The 16,998-nt window shown below is 42.3% G+C and overlaps 2 protein-coding genes across 2 annotated transcripts in view; one reads left to right on the forward strand and one right to left on the reverse strand.

Annotated features, from left to right (window-relative positions):
- The window catches only part of Vmp1 (vacuole membrane protein 1), a 99,029-nt gene extending 91,633 nt beyond the window's left edge, over positions 1–7,396 (reverse strand). The window contains exon 1 of the mRNA XM_021177042.1: positions 7,284–7,396. The gene's annotated coding sequence lies outside the window, so the exon portion shown is untranslated. The remainder of the gene's footprint in view (positions 1–7,283) is intronic.
- Positions 7,397–7,444: 48 nt separating this feature from the next.
- Positions 7,445–14,139, forward strand: Ptrh2 (peptidyl-tRNA hydrolase 2). The gene is made up of 2 exons (XM_021177114.2): positions 7,445–7,670; positions 13,508–14,139. Exon 2 carries the CDS (start codon positions 13,508–13,510, stop codon positions 14,051–14,053), a length of 546 nt encoding a protein of 181 aa, XP_021032773.1. The 5' UTR covers positions 7,445–7,670; the 3' UTR covers positions 14,054–14,139.
- Positions 14,140–16,998: the final 2,859 nt, after the last annotated feature.

The following is a 16,998-nucleotide window of genomic DNA, read 5'->3' on the forward strand; positions in this document are numbered from 1 at the left end:
GACAGGGTTTCTCTGTATAGCCCTGGCTGTCCTGGAACTCACTTTGTAGACCAGGCTGGCCTCGAACTCAGAAATCCGCCTGCCTCTGCCTCGAGTGCTGGGATTAAAGGCCTGCGCCACCAATTTCTTAAGTCTTGGGGAATTAAAGACAGGCTTGCTGTACAGGTCAGACTGGCCTCAAATTGTTGACAGTTAGCCTGCTTATCCTCCCTCCTGTGTGCTGGGGTTCTATTTTGTATCTGAGAGGGGTCCTAAAATTAATGCTTTTGGATGCAAAGAATGACAGTACCACAATGCCTTGCTTCCATCTGTCCCTTACTTTCCTAGTACTATTCTTGCTAGACATAGCCATTGTATCAGCTTTTTAAACAGTAACTTTCTTTTTAGATTTACTTACTTGTATATGTATGAATGCCTGCATGCATGTATGTATGTACGTACACCATTTATGTTCCTGGTGCCAGCAAAGGTCAGTTCCTTTAGAACTGGAGTTAGAAGCAGTTGTGAACCAGCATGTGGATGCTAGGAACCAAATCCCCGTCCTCTGGAGAGCAGCCAATGCTCTTCCTGCTGAGCCATCTCTCCTGTCCTACCACCATATTAGTTTTGCACAGCTGACCATTCTTTCTCCTTTTTCTTTTCCTTTTCATTTGTTTAGTGTATGCCACAGCCCACGTGTACAGATCAGAAGACAATGTGTAGGAGTCTGTTCTCTACTTCCAACATGTGGGTTTTGAGAATCGGACTCAGGTGGCAGGTTTGGAAGCAAACACCTGTTGAATTATCTCAAGGACCCCCTCACCACTCCCCCAGTGCTGAGTTGGAAGGGGTGCCACAGTGTGTGTGGGAGATCAGAGGGAAACCTGCAGGAGTCACTTCTCTCCCTACCAAATGTGTGTTGAGTTGCCAGGCTTGGCAGCAAATGGCACTGCCATAGCCTTTTCTTATCTGATGCTGGGCCTCTCCTTTCCCTATCTCCCCCCGTTAACCTACCTGGTTCTGTGATTTAAAAGTTTCTTGATTTATGGTTCTGTTCTGACCAGGATGACCCTTCATCTCAAATTTCAAACCCTTTCCTACTCATGCCTACCTCCGTCCTTGTTCTAATGTTTATTACCTTTATTTACTTGTGTTGTAGGAGAGGGTACTACCCAGGTCACAGTGGGCATGTGAAAGTCAGGACAACTTGGCAGGAGTTGATACTCTCTCCATTATGTGGGTCCCTGAGAGCCTTAAGCTTGGTAGCAGGCTATCTCTCCTGCCTATCTACCTATCTATTCACACACACATACACATACACACTCACTTTTGGAGACAGGGATTCTCTGTTTAGCTCTGGCTATCCTGGAACTCACTCTATAGATCAGGCTGGATCTGAACTTATAGACCCACCTGCCTCTCTGCCTCTGGGATTAAGGCTATGTACAAATACAACCAGCTTCTACCTAACCTATAATAAACAAACATGGCCTTACCCAAACTTTCTGTCTCCTATTCCCTGGAATAACCACCCACCAGTTATTAAACCCAGAAGTTAGTCATTTTTGACTTAAAAAAAAAATCATTTCTCTTATTCAAAATCAAGTTCCTTTTCAAGTATATCTACACAGTGTTCTAGATATTTTTTAAACATTTATTTATGGTTGGTGGGGTGGGGGCAGTGGGTTGGCCTTGCAGAGAGCTCATATGAAGGTCAGAGGACAATGTGCCAGTCAATTCTCTCTGACCACCATGTGAACTCTAGGGACTGAACTCAGGCTGTGAGACACGGTAACAAGCAACTTCATTGTTGCTGCTGAGCCATCTTCTCTCCAACTTGGTCACCCTTCTAGCTTAGGCCATCTTCACCTCTATCCTTGCATGGTTGCAGTGGACGTCATTTCTCTCTCCATGAGTGCAGGACCAGCCTGGTATACAGAGCAAGTTCTAAGATAGCCAGGGCAACATGGAAAAACCCTGTCTCAAAAAACAAAACCAACCAGTCAAACAAACAAAAAGACTATCAACAATAATACAAAATGACAAGGGAATAACTACAAAATAAGTTTTTTTTTTTTTTTTAATAAGAATCCCACATATAAACTGGGCGGTGGTAGCCCACGCCTTTAATCCCAGCACTTGGGAGGCAGAGGCAGGTGGATCTCTGAGTTCAAGGCCAGTCTGGTCTACAAAGTGAGTTCCAGGACAGCCAGGGCTACACAGAGAAACCCTGTCTTGAAAAAACCAAAAACCAAAACAAAACCCCACAACCACCCCCGCCCCCCCAAAAAAGCCGGGTGGTGGCACATGTCTTTAATCTCAGTACATGGGAGGCAGAGGCAGGCAAATTTCTGAGTTCAAGGCCAGCCTGGTCTACAGAGTGAGTTCCAGGACATCCAGGGCTATACAGAAAAACCCTGTCTCAAAAAAAAGATAAATAAATAAATAAATAAATAAATAAATAAAAAAGAACCACACATGCTGTAAAATAGTCACAAAAAAATGAACATGGAGGAATTCACTTATTGAAACTGCATTTATAATGATTAGATGACAAGAAGTAAGCAATAACATAATGCCATGCCTTCCAAAAGGCTGGGAAAGAGTTCTCAGCAACAGCTCAGTGGTCCATAAAATAATGGCAACCACACTCCAGGCTGGCCAGATGCTAGGCACTGCTCTAAATGCTTGCCTTGAATCTACTCACTGACCCTTAACACAAAGAAAGGGTACTGACTTCACAGCCTAGGAGGAAACCAAGATAACAAGAAGTTAAGTAGCCAACTCAGGTGGCATAGTAATTGACATGGAATTTGAACCAAAGTTTCAAGTCCCAGTCTCCTTCCTCCCCTCCCCCCTAGACAGGGTTTCTCTGTGTAGCCCTGGCTGTCCTGGAACGCAGAGATAAACCTGCCCCTGCCTCCTAAGAGCTGGGATTAAAGGTGAGCACCACCATGCCTGACCTTCAACCCCCATTCCTTTCCTTATTAGTTTGGTTCTTCCAGATAAGCTATGAAGATTACAGCTACCCTGAAAGAATCCACAAAGGAGAGAGAACGCCACAACAATCTACACTAGAGTCAGGAGACACTAACATCTGCAGTAATTACAGGGAGGTAAACTGGACTAAAATTACTCAGGGGATTGTCACTTCTTAAATATGCCTAAACTTCAAATGTCACCTTTAGATGGCCCAGAAAAGTATCTCCTGTTCAGATATACAAGGAGCACATTTTCAAATGACTTACTCTTAATGTATGTGCATCGACGTTTGCCTGCTTGTATGTCTGTATGAGAGTGGCAGATCCCCTGGGACTGGAGTTACAGACAATTGTGAGCTGTGGGTGCTGGAAATTAAACTCTGGTCCTCTGGAAGAACAGCCAGCGCTTAGCAATCTCTCCAGCTCTTCAAAGAGCATATTTTAAAATGAGCTTTATTTAAGGATTTATATATTACATAACTTCAGTTCAGCAAACTCTATTCAAAGTCACCTTCCTAAACAAATTAAGAGTTTCTAGAGAAAACACACTCTTTATAAGTTTATTTAAGCAATGAGTGGCAATGCACCCCTTTCAACACAGTACTCTGGAGGCAGGTAGATTTCTGTACGTTTCAGGCCAGCCTGCTCTATATCGTGAGTTCCAGGCCAGCTAGGACAAGGAGAGAGCAGTCTAGGTGTTGGGGTACAGCCAGCAGTTACGCTCACAACAGTTGACAATATAGTTCAATTCTGAGCAGTACCTCCTAACAACTTCACTCTAAAAAATCCCGCACGTCTCTGTGAAAGCAGATTATTAGCTATCAGAACTACACAGTGAAGTTATGATTGCTTCACCGCTTCTGGTTTCTCAGGTTTGCTAATCTAGAGTTCACTTCCATCAACAGCACTTAGGAGCCTCGAGCAGTGCTTGCACTGTAATCCCCAGCAGAGGAGAAACTAAATGGGTTCTGTGAAGTTAGTGGAAGTAAAGGTTGAAAACACATCACTCCTTCTTCTATAATGGATATTTACCTAGAATGGCAGTTACAGAAATGACCCTGAAGATGAAAAATTAATAAAATAGAATATCAGATATACAGTCGTTCAAAAAGTTCTTTATCTCAAGAGGGAAAAAAAAATGAATACAGGTTTCTCCTATATATCAGCAACACTCAATAAGAGATACGTTACAGGGACTCTGTCACTACTACTAAATGACATTTCACAATACCTGATAGAATGTGATTGTGAACTGAGAATATTCTGGAAAATATAAGTAATTTTCTTTCCTTACTACATCCTACTGAAGACTTTTAATCTTTTCTTCTGACAGGGTCTTACTATCCAGTATATCCAGACTGGATTTGAACTCAATACCCCAGTCTTCCAAACACCATGGCTTTCTTTTCCTTTGACTCTCACTAAGCAGTTTGTGTCTCTACAATTTACAAGAAGGGAAGGAAGCACAAACATACAACACACATCCCTCTTTCATACAAAGCAAACAAACAGCGTTACATAAACCAGGCTATTGCTAAAGCTTATCAGTTGTCTTCATGAGAATGGAAAGAACACTTAGGAACTCTGCCTAGGTCGGGCTCAGGCTCTGCCTACTTTAGAAGTCCTCAGGCCAGCCAATTACTGATAGTTTCTGGGTCCTAAGGTTCCCCTCTATTAAACTAGAAGGTGCTACCATGGATTCACAATTCAAAATGTTGGTTTCAGTAAATAATGATTCTTACTAAATGTAAGCAAAAGTAGGCGACTTCTAATGATTAGTTAATTATACTTGACTAATTTTCAATTTATGTTCATTGGTGTTCTGCCAGAACAAAAATGTCTTCTGTACTTGGGAATTTTCAGCTGATAATATATTACTGAGAAAGGTCAGACTTAAACTCTTAAATGCATAGCTATGCTCATCTTCTAGACACTTACTTATTAACTAAGATGACTAATTTCAGGCCACTCTTGGCTGGCTTTCTTGTGTTCAAAAGTAGGGCAAAAACTATCACCATAAATATGGGTAATAATATATTCAGATTAATAAAAAAACATGATATAAATCAGCAAGCTTTGCAATACTTCAAAGTAACATATTCTACAGTTACATATTTCTAGCTCTGTGAACAAAAAGTGATTTCACAAATACCATCTCACTAGACACAACGACAGTCATATGAAATACAGTGAGTCCTTTTATCAACACAATCTAGAGCAGCTCTGAATGCCGGGTAACTTGCCAATCATCACTCAGTAAGTGCTGGAGCTCAGACTTTAATCCAGGTCATCTGATTTAAAAATAAATTATCTTTCCGAGTACAGTGGCCTTTAATCTCAGTTCTCAAGAGGCAGAGGCAAGTGGATCTCTTGTGACTTTGAGGCTACTCAGAGCTATATAATAAGACCCTGTCTCAAAAATAAAATGAATTGTAATGATCTTAAAAATCCTAAAAAGTAGTGATTTGAGCGAACATTAAGAAATTGTTGGAAGCCGGGCATGGTGGCGCACGCCTTTAATCCCAGCGCTTGGGAGGCAGAGATAGGCGGATTTCAGAGTTTGAGGCCAGCCTGGTCTACAGAGTGAGTTCCTGGACAGCCGGGGCTACACAGAGAAACCCTGTCTCAAAACAACAACAACAACAACAACAACAACACAAAAACAAAAACAAAAAGAAAGAAAAAGAAATTGTTGGAAAAGTAAAAAAACAACTACAAAAAGCAAGCAAGCAAACAAACCAGGGATAACACACCAAACAGCAGATAAGAAAGGATTTAGCTGGGTTCAAGGCTAGCCTGGTCTACAGAGCAGGCTGTCTTCCAGAACAGCCAGGGCCACAGAGAAACCCTGCCTCAACAAAACAAAACAAAAAGGACAAGTGTAAAACAGCTCAAGAACTCAAAACTAAAAACAATAGGAAACAAACAGATTTAAACTAGCTGTAGGTAAATTGGGAAACAGCATCAAACCATTTGCCAGCTAAGTTCAGATATGTGGCTATCTGCATATCTTCTTCTGGAATGCGTGCCTCAGGGATTTAATTGTATTGTTAAATGTATCCAAGAAGGATAAACCCCTTCAAATGCATCAGTGTTTTAGATAACATATGTAAATAAGTTAAGCAGAAGAGATTACCACTTCAGAATCACTTTGCATCTATTCCAACTGAGCATGTGTCTGTTACACCAGCCTCTTTCTCCCAAAGGTCAACAAAAACATCGCCCTGAATACAAAAAATACAGCTTAGTAAATAAGCCTCTTCCCTAAAATCAGACCCAAGGACAACACAGTTCTCAGATCATAACAGCTGGAATATAGCCGGACCCAACACTCGGGAGGCAGAGGCAAGTGGACCTGTCTACAGAGCAAGTTCCAGAACAGCCGGGGCTACACAGAGAAACCCCATCTCAAAAAATGAACTAAAACAGCTGGAATATTAAATTCTTCAGTATGCCAAGAGAAACCCGGGTAAAGGTTTTCTAAATGATCAATCTGTCTACGAAACGTCTCACAAGCATCAAGAAAGAACTGAAGGGTAAGGAATGACATTGCCAATAGACACATACACAGCCGATCTATGCATTCCTGGATTCTTTGCTGGAGTAGAAGAAAAGCAAAAGATGTTTACATAAAATCAATTGGAGGTCATAAGCAACCCATAGCTGCCTAACCCAAGCCCATTCACTGTTTGGTATCGTAAAGGCTTTTAAGTCCCTATCTTGCCGCAAGTACTTCCACTGCGGGGAAATAAAAATGTTGGGAATCAAGGTTTTGGAAAAAGCAGAGAGTCCTCTTTTTTTTTTTTTTTTTTTTTTTGACAGTCGGAGCAAGAGCTGAGTGGGTCCACAGCAAGAACGCTGAGAGGTAAAGGCCCCTTCCTTTGACTACTCTGCACTGTCGGGACACCCGAACGCCTTCGTTTCTCGGAGATATACTTAGCATACTGCGCTAGTGGCTGGGAAAGAGAAAAACCCATTGAAAGGTCCTGAGAATCAGCTCGCTCAGCAGCAGCGAAGACCCTCTTCACTTAACCTAAGGCTCTGGGACAGCCCGGGAGTGAGGTTCTCTGAGAAAGCCAAAGCCGGCTTCCAGGTCTGGAACGAACGGTCGCGAGTGTCTGGGTTCAATGTCCCGGTAACCAAGCGCGGAGAGGTGTCCCACATAACCTGGCCACCGCCAGCTGACACAGCCAGTCAGCAGTGACCTGAGCCATCTCAAGTGGAAACCAGCGTGTTCTGCGTCTGCATCACCCAAGTGCGGGAGCTGCCGAGCTGTGGGAAAGCTCGGCTTGGGCTCCCGACGTCCCGCTTTCGCTCACCTACCCGCTCAGACCCCGGCTTCTCCGGATCGCAGGATCCTGGAAGCGGCTCACAACACCGACTCTCTCTCACACCCGCCGCTGGGCTCCAGCCAACCGGAACTCGCTCGCGTCACTTCCGGTCCGGCTCCTCTAAGGAGCCCGCCTCCAAAAGAGAAACGTTCCCCCCACCCCCCACCCCTTTCGGCCACCGGGAGGATCCTCGCGGGATTTCGGTTCGGCTTTCTCGGTTCGGGCTCTGTGGGTGTGACAAGAAGAAGGATGACTGCGCTTCGTATTTTTCTGATCCGGAACTAGTTTTTCAGGAAACCTGGAAGGAGTAGGTGGCGCGCGCGAAGCGTGTTCCTTGTTCTGGCGTGGAGACCTGCGAGGTGAGCGAGACGTGCTCCAGGTAAGTTTCGATTCTTTCTCGGATGGTGCAGAGGAGTGTATTTCTTTCTGTACCTACTGTAAAGCATCTTATCATCTTACCCCACGGTCGACCTCCTCTTAGCTACTTTATAAATTGTCTTCCGCCCCGTGGCCGCTGCCTGCCTTGCCTACTCTGCAAACCTTTGGAAGAAGAAGCCAAGATAGAACCCAGAATTTTAGTCGCTGGCAACACCTCTTAGAGGTGGCATTGATACGCTACCCTAGCGTGAAAAAAATGGAGAACAGGTCTCACACTATAAATTTTAAATATCCGTCTTCGAATTGTTGAGCCCAGCTTGGAAAAGGAAAAGAATTCTAAAGATGGATTCAAAAGTATTTTTATTTATTGGTATTGCGGTGCATGCACGTTGTGCATGGTGGGCAAAACGCTCTACCATGAAGCTATTGTTAATCTCATGGATTCGAAGTGGAAGACCACTGACCCAAATCATGGCCAGATTAATTAAAGCAAACTTTTATTACTATTATTATTATTCGTGTACACGGACTATTTCTCCCAAAAGGCAGTGTTCAAGAGATCAGCATTGGACATGGGGAAAATACGGATTTTTATAGTTCAGGAGTATTGGTTTCCAAATGGGGGATTTGGCATATAAACAGTGTTAGTAGCAGCGGAAGGTGAACATAAGTTGGTCATAACAACCCTCTGAAGTATGACATGGTTGCAAGGGTGGTCAGTAATAGGCTTTGGAAACAAAGGCATTGTTGTCGTTTCCAGGAAAAGGCAGATCAGAACCATATGTAGTTAAGGTTACAGGTAGAGCATAGCCTAATCCTTGAGAAACATATTTAATCATAAGCAGAAATGAACCTGGCTTGTTTTTACTTGTTTAGAGAGTACAGTCAGTCTTCAGAGATTACTGGTTGGATGGTTGGTTGGTTGGAGAAACTGGAGAACAGCTGATAGACCAGTGTTATCCCAGGGTGGTTCCATCCTCCACCCGTCTTTGGGGCAGAGTTACTATATTGTAGTTCATACCTGGCCCCAAACACACATGGGGCTATTACAAAGATGCATCAGTATGCCTGGCCTTATAGCTCTCTTCAGTGATGGCAGTGTCCTGTCTCCCAGGTGGATAGAGTGATTATTAGCCACTTGCAAGTCGTTGAGCACTTGGATAGTGTAGCATAACCTTAGAACTGAACATTTAGCCATATGTTGCTCTATGACACTAATGTCAACCACATTGGACAGCATAGGGACAGACAGAAGGGCCAACTATGTACGTGTGTGTAATATCCATATTTCCAGGCAAATAGGTAGTTTTGCTTAGGAGACTGCAAACTGTGAGCAATGGATGGAAGTTGAGTTAAATAACTCAGAGGAAGGTTTAAAGTTTTAAAAGTCAGCAGGGAGTGGTGCACAAAACTCAAGAATGAAACACAAAAAGAAAGAACTGTGGTAGCAATGACAGCCTGTCTGGTTCTTTAGCACTTTGGATACAATAGTATATTACCCATCCTGTAATAGACGCTATGTAGAGAGGTTAACTTTCCCCAAATCTGATATGTGGGGTATTTGCTTATTTTACAACCTAGAAATTGTGAGGACTCCTAATTCTACCTGGCAGGCAGCTATCAAACATTTGTTGTATTTAACTTCTCTTGGTCTTAGGTTCTCTGTCCCCCCATCCTTCGTTTTGGATGTTGAGTGCTTTCTTCATTAAAATCGGCAGACAATGTGTACTTTGAAAAGATTATGAAAAGGGAGCTAGGTTTCAGGTTACAAACCTAGAATCACAGCTACTGGGAAGGCTGGGGCAAAAGGACCATGGCAAGAGCAGCCCAGGCAACCTAGCAAGATGCAGTCTAAACAGGCCGGATGAGGCTCAGAGAGTCCTTGCCTAACATGCAGGAGGCACAAGAGCAGTGGTCTCAACCTGTGGGTTGTGACTCCTTCATATGAGGTCATATATTGAATATTCTGTGTATCAGATATTTACATTATGTTTCCTAGCATACAAAGTAGCAAAATTATAGTTATGAGGTAAAATGAGATAATTTTATAGTTGGGGGCCACTACAAAATGAGGAACTCTATTAAGAGGTTACAGCATTAGGAAGGTTGAGAACCACTACAGAGTCTACCCCAAGCATACAGAGAGGGAGGGAGGGAGGGGTGGAGAGAGAGAGAAGAGGGTCAGTGAGCTGCCTCCTCACCAGGTGAAGACAAGCCTACAACCTCAATTTAATCCCTGGGGCCCACATAGTGAAAGAAAAGAACACATTTCCAAGGAAGTGTCCTGACCTCCACACATACTTGTCTGTATTGTGTGCACATATGCTACACACACACACATACACACACCATAGCTTTCAAACATTCCCTTGCCAGTTCCTTTCTATCTTGGTGTCCTTTTTTATCCATCAGAGAAACCTGTTATTCCTAGACTTGGAGTGGCTCCTTCTTGGGAAATCTGTACAGTTGTACATTTAGAATATGGCTTCCCAGGCCTAAGTCCATCACGGTTCTGTTAGACTTCTTCATTCACCTTAATAGTTATTCCAAACCTTTGTTATATTTTCATATCTGATGTTTCGTTTTTCTTTAAGAAAATAAGAGGCATCAGTTTTTAGTTTCTGCTTCAAACACTAAAGATATATTCTGGCTAAGTGCATTTTCTTTATATACACATTTCGGTGTCTCTTTCTCTGATTTTCCTAGCTAATCTAATAGAAAAGTCAGGCTTTTATCTACTCATTGGGATTTATTTCAGCACTCTGGAAGGTCTATGCTTCTAACCAAGTTTAATCCAGACAGCATCATTTGATGCTTTTTTTTTTCATTGTTATTGTCTTTAGAACTCCAGCACACCAACCATGTGACTGGTATCCCTGAGAAAATATTTATGCTTTAAATAATCATACATCCAGATCAGAGCATTATAAAATGACCTCTCATTTTGGGAGCTAATACTTACATCATATAACCCTATGAATAATCAAAGCACACATACAGACTCTAACACGCTTGTAATTACTAATTCACTTGGATTTAAATAGATAGCTGAACCATCTAAAGTTTCTACTATAAACTTTGTCCTGGTTTTGAACTATATAGTTCATGTGCCTACCTGATCTATAGATGAGTTTTATGGTATTTATCTGTATAGTGACTAAGAACTGTAACTGAAGATTTGGTAGAGTATTTGTCTGACATGCAGGAATGCAGGGTTTGATTCCCAGCACAAGTGCCTGGGAAGTGGAGGCAGGAGGATAAGCAGTTTGGTCAGCTTTGGCCTCCTGGGTAGTTCAAAGCTAAGCTGGCCTATGTTAGACCCACTTTCAAAACCCACCATAACAATAAACAATCAAATAAAGTAGAGTCAGCTGTGGTGGGACATGCCTGTAGCTCCAATACCAGGGAGGCCCGGGGCTAAGGCAAAGGAAGTAGAATATGAAGCTAGCCTGGTTTACATAATGAAATCCTGTATCATAAAGAAAAAAGCCCTGGGCTCAAGCTATCATTGCTTAACTCAAGTACTATAGGAATACAGTCTAGTGGAGGATTAATGCTCTACCCAATACACTTGTAGAGGTAGAAAGATGACTGGTTCATAGTGAGACCTTGTTTCAAAATAAAAGGTAAAAAGAAATCTGGGCATACAGCTTGGTGGTAGAACCCTTGTTTAGCCTGGGTGAGGCCCTGGATCAATCCCCATTGCCTCTGCAGAATTTACTTCTGTCATGGGAAGTTCCCTGGGCTGGGCAGAAGCCCCTCAGCTTGCTGGAATCCCATCGTGACTCAACTGTTTGCACTTTAGTTGCCTGGAAACAGACAAGAATATATTAACCCAACAACATGCCAGCAGTATGAGGCAGGAGACATACACAGAAACGAGGTCAGCTTGGGCTATAGAGTGAAACCATCTCATAAAACAAAGAACAAAGCAAAATAAAACAAAAAAAAAAATCAGAATAGTATAATTTAAAAGTATGAATATCTCCAAGCAGTGGTGGTACACACCTTTGATCCCAGCACACAGGAGGCAGAGGCAGGTGGATCTCTGAATTTGAGGTCAGCCTGGTCTGCAGAGTGAGTTCCAGGACACTTAGGGCTACAAAGACAAACCTTATCTTGAAAAAATATTTTAAAAAAATTTACATTTGATAGTGTGAATGTCATGGTATGTGAATGTTTTTGGTTTGTTTGTTTGTGTTTTTCTGACAGTGTTTCTCAGTGTAGCCCTGGCTGTCCTGGAACTTATTCTATAGACGAGGCTGGCCTCGAACTCGTGAGATCTGCTCAACTGCTGGGATTAATGGTGTGTATCACTGCCACCACCCAGCTATATAATATTTTTAAGAAATAATTTGTACTGCTATACTATCCTCAAGTGAAAAATCTTTGGTAATTTATAATCAATCTATAATATTTGGCATACATTAACATGTCTTTATGAGTAATAAAAGGGAAATTTTTGATAAAATACGAGTTTCCAGCCGGGCGGTGGTGGCGCACGCCTTTAATCTCAGCACTGGGGAGGCAGAGGCAGGTGGATTTCTGAGTTTGAGGCCAGCCTGGTCTACAAAGTGAGTTCCAGGGCAGCCAGGGTTACACAGAGAAACCCTGTCTCGAAACACTAACTAACTAACTAACTAACTAACTAAACTACGAGTTTTCATCCATTCCACTTAGATTGTGCATGCTTAGTTCCCAGGATGTCGCTTAAGCGCTGTAAAAATGGTTGCTTCATGCATACTACACTACACTACAGGAAGAAACTGATGACAAACAGGAATCCAAGCCAGGGGGCTGGTGAGATGGCTCAGTGGGTAAGAGCACCCGACGGCTCTTCTGAAGGTCCAGAGTTCAAATCCCAGCAACCACATGGTGGCTCACAACCATCTGTAACGAGATCTGACTCCCTCTTCTGGAGTGTCTGAAGACAGCTACAGTGTACTTACATATAANAAANAAANAAANCTTTAAAAAAAAAAAAAAAAAAGGAATCCAAGCCAGGCTTGTTGCTCAGATTGAGGCCAGAGGACTGTGTGAATTCAAGGCCTGTCTGGAGGGAAGGAGGGAAATGCCTACAGGATAGTTACACTTCTAGAAAACAAAACAAACGGAATTTAAGAGCCCTACTTCAAATACTTTTGTTCAGATAGAACATGAAGTTGTGTTTCTTATCCATGTTAATTTTAATTTCTAATACTGCAACTTTGCTTACAGCATTGATTCATGGCCTAGTGTGCCTTCCACAGGTTTACTGTGGTAATGAGAACCACTCCATTGAGGACCACTGTATTATGAAGACACAGATCTGAACTGCCTTCCAGAAAGGGGCAGAATGTTATCTCTTATTGCTTTGGACATTTTAGGCATATTGTCCAAGCCATCATTTCCTTTACTTCACACAGTTTAAGACTAAATAGTATAGTGGATTGGTTTTTGTTGTTGTTGTTTAAAGATTTATTTATTTATGTATGTGAATACACTGTAGCCTTCTTCAGACACAGCAGCAGAGGTCATCAGATCCCATTACAGATGGTTGTGAGCCACCATGTGGTTGCTGGGATTTGAACTCAGGGCTCTTAACTGCTGAGCCATCTCTCCAGCCCTATAGTGGGGTTTTTAAATAAATTTTGCTGACTATTGAAAATGAACAAAACTATTTCATGTGGGTCTTTGAATCAACTAGTTAGTACTTGGGGATGGATGGAAACAGGGTCCATGCATAAAATCCCGCATGACTTAGTTTGGTTCTAAAATACTGCTTGGGGCTTGTGGGTAACTTATCTGAATAGTGTGAAACTTCAGTTCTAGATAATGCCTTTTTTCTTTTCTCTTAAGATGCTCTCCAAGTTCTTGACTATGGAGTATTTGGTTCATCCTGGTACACTCAGCTTGGCTGCTGGAGTTGCTTGTGGCATGTGCCTGGGCTGGGGCCTCCGGAGCCACCTTGGGATGTTCCCCCAGAACTCAACAAGTGAGGCAAATAAAGACACAGAGACTGGAACTGAAGCCAGCATCTTGGGAGAGAGTGGGGAATACAAAATGATTCTTGTGGTTCGAACTGACCTAAAAATGGGGAAAGGGAAGGTTGCTGCCCAGTGTTCTCATGCTGCGGTTTCTGCCTACAAGCAGACTCAAAGGAGAAGCCCTCAAGTGCTCAAAGAGTGGGAGTACTGTGGCCAGCCCAAAGTGGTGGTGAAAGCTCCAGATGAAGACACCCTCATTCAATTACTCACCCATGCAAAAACCTTGGGACTGACTGTAAGTTTAATCCAAGATGCTGGACGTACTCAGATTGAACCAGGTTCTCGAACTGTCCTGGGAATTGGGCCAGGACCAGTAGAACTAATTGATGAAGTTACCGGCCACCTAAAACTTTACTAGATAAGCTTTTGCTTGATGGAGATTCTGTCCGAAGACTATGGAGCCTGTCAGTAACAATAAATGCTTAATTCTTGTCCCTCTTTAAAGTCTGTTCCCATGTTCCTCTATCATGTACTGGACCATTAATATCTTGAGCTTAAAATACTGTTGAAGGGGTAGAGAGATTCCTCAGTGATTAAGGGCACTTGTGCCTCTTGCAAAGGATGCTGGTTCGGTTTCTAGTATCTGGATCTCAGTTTACAAGCATCCAGATCCAGTTCCAGGGAATCCAACACCCTCTCAACCACAAGGTATACACAGTATACACATATACACATAGGCAAACCCTCAAACATCCAAAGAGTACACAAAGAAAAAGGAAGTCTCAAGAATAAAAGTGCATTCTCTAAATGCTCCTGCAGATTGATAGGGTCTGAATCAGATTGGAAGTGAGACAGCGCCTGTGATGACGCTGGGTGAGAAGGAGGCTGCGTTTCCCAGGTACTGTTAGGCCCCTGTGTGTTGATTACTCTTTTCTCAAAGCTGTTGTCCTTTGCCTTTTTGAGGATCTGGTTCAAGAAATCCTATTGTAATTTTTTTCTGCTGCTACTTTTTGAATGGCTGTTAACCTCTTTTTATTATTAACAGACCACTGCATAGACTCACTGCAATTTTGATTTAGATATTAACTAGCTGGACTTTTTGAGGTGGTCTCATACTGTAGCTCAGGCTAATCTTTAACTTGTGGAAATCCTCCTGCCTTGACCTCCCACCTGGGAGGGATGGAAGTTATGAACAACCAGCTACTCTCTAAATTCATTTCTATTTCAAAGTTGAAATTTTATGATCTATGTAGCATTTTGTTGCTTATTTCTCCAGATCCACCTGGGCTAAGGTATTTCACAGCTGTTCTAATTCATAAACTGAAAATTCCTCTACTTTAACAGTGAAACCAGTGAGTTTGTGAAGTGATATGGATTTACAAAGTGGAAATGTGAGAATTTATGGGAACTAAAGGACTGTATTTGTACCCAGCCAGTTTCTCCTGGAAATTTCAGGACCTAAATAATTTTATTACTTTAGGGCACTTTTTCTCCCTGTATCCCTGATCCTGGGACACACTATGGAACAGGCTGATCTAAACTCAGAGGTGCTCTTACCTCTGCCTCCCAGTGCTGGGATTAAAAACATGCAATAGCATGCCTGCCTACATAAAGCTTTCTTGACAGTTTGCTAGAATTCATTTTTCTTGATAGTTCTAAAAGATTGACAGTGATTTCCAAGTTCATTATATCCTTTAAAACTATAAATGATGTTAAGGAAAGTAAGACCGTAAGTAGGAACTAAGCAGAACGATAAAGACAACTGTAGGCAGTCTCCAAGTTAAAGTGCGTAGTGAATTTTTAACCTACAGAAGCATACATGATACAGAACCAATCACAACACTGAATGATGCCACAGTAGCAACAGTTTCTAGACAGAATGTTTATACATGAGTCAAGTGATGCAACCACATGTAACTGAGTAGAACTCAATCTTAAATACATGGTTATGACTCAGGTAATTTATGAGGCTTGCTGCAGACAAATGGTTCCACACTAAAAGACTAGATTCCCAGCTGGGGTGGCTGATTCAATGACCTGTAACAAGCTGGGCCTTACTTACAAGGACATAGTAAAACTTGTTAATTCTGGTGAAAAGTCACGGTATTTTTCTGGTTCACTTGTTCTTGGTATAAACTTCATAGAGGACGTACAGAGTAGTTCTCAAAGCATACTCTGCAGAGCCCATGGAGTTTGCTACTAGCAAACTGTTTTCACTAGCTTAAATGAAAGGGATTCCCTGTTCTAGTGTTCCTGCTGATGGTCCACATGAACAGGGAGCCATCAGATCCTCCACAGCCCCACATTCACAATAAAGTCTCACTTGGCCTGATGAAGCAGTTAAAAAGAGCAGCATTTTTGTCCAGCATAGGTAGGAGAAAGGCTTTGGGAACTGAAAGCTGGGCAATAGGAAGTCTTTTTTTAGGGAAGTCCTCCTTGGTAGGTGGCCCATGCTCCTGTAGATGGCCCCACATGCTTTCAAACAGTGTCAGCATTGGTTGAACTCAGTGCACTGTTATGAAAGAGATTAACCTGAGAGGGAGATGCGTAAGGGTTGGGGGTGCTAGGCTCTATAGTACACTGTATACTTGTATGAAAATTTCAGCGAATAAAAAATGATTAAAAATATTTTTTACTCATGACTATTTGTGTTCATATCTTTGTCTAAAAGGCTGGTGTCTAGTTTGTGAGCTCAGCTAATTTCATAGAACATTTTTACTGAAACAAGAGGCTGGAGAGATGGCTCTGCAACTAAAATCTTACAGAAAATCCACGTTTGGTGTCTGATTCATGACTACCTGTTTCAGAGGACCCAACACAGACATCAACACTCATGTTAACATACCTACATGTTTAAAGCTTAAGCAAATGAATTTAGGGCTGGTGAGTTGGCTCAGTGGTTAAAGGCTGATGACCGGAGATTGATTTCTGGAACCCACAAAGTGGAAGCTATCACATGAGTCCACACAGACAAAAAATACATAACATTTAAAAAATCAACTAACCAACCCTGAAACAAGGTGTGATTCCAGGTCAACAGTGAGATTCTTGTTTCCAGAACAAGACAAACAAGACTATAACTGTTCCAGACCTTGGCGTTTGGTAGACATTTCCTCAATTACTAATTACCAGCCACTTTAAGGAGAATAACTGGAAGAAGTTTAGAGAACTTTACACTCTCTTCTCCAGGCTTCCCCAAACATAAGTGTTTCAGGGCTGTAGCACTTGCCACATGCCAGGTGCTGGAATCAGATCATGGTATCAAAGAAACCCAACAAACTGCAGTCCTCGGGATCCACCTTCATGCCTCACATGCTAGGGAAGGCCTCCTTTGCTCCATATAACAAAAACCTGTTTTCTGTA

The sequence above is a fragment of the Mus caroli genome, chromosome 11 (genome assembly GCF_900094665.2).
Source record: "Mus caroli chromosome 11, CAROLI_EIJ_v1.1, whole genome shotgun sequence".
NCBI classification, from domain to species: Eukaryota; Metazoa; Chordata; class Mammalia; order Rodentia; family Muridae; genus Mus; species Mus caroli.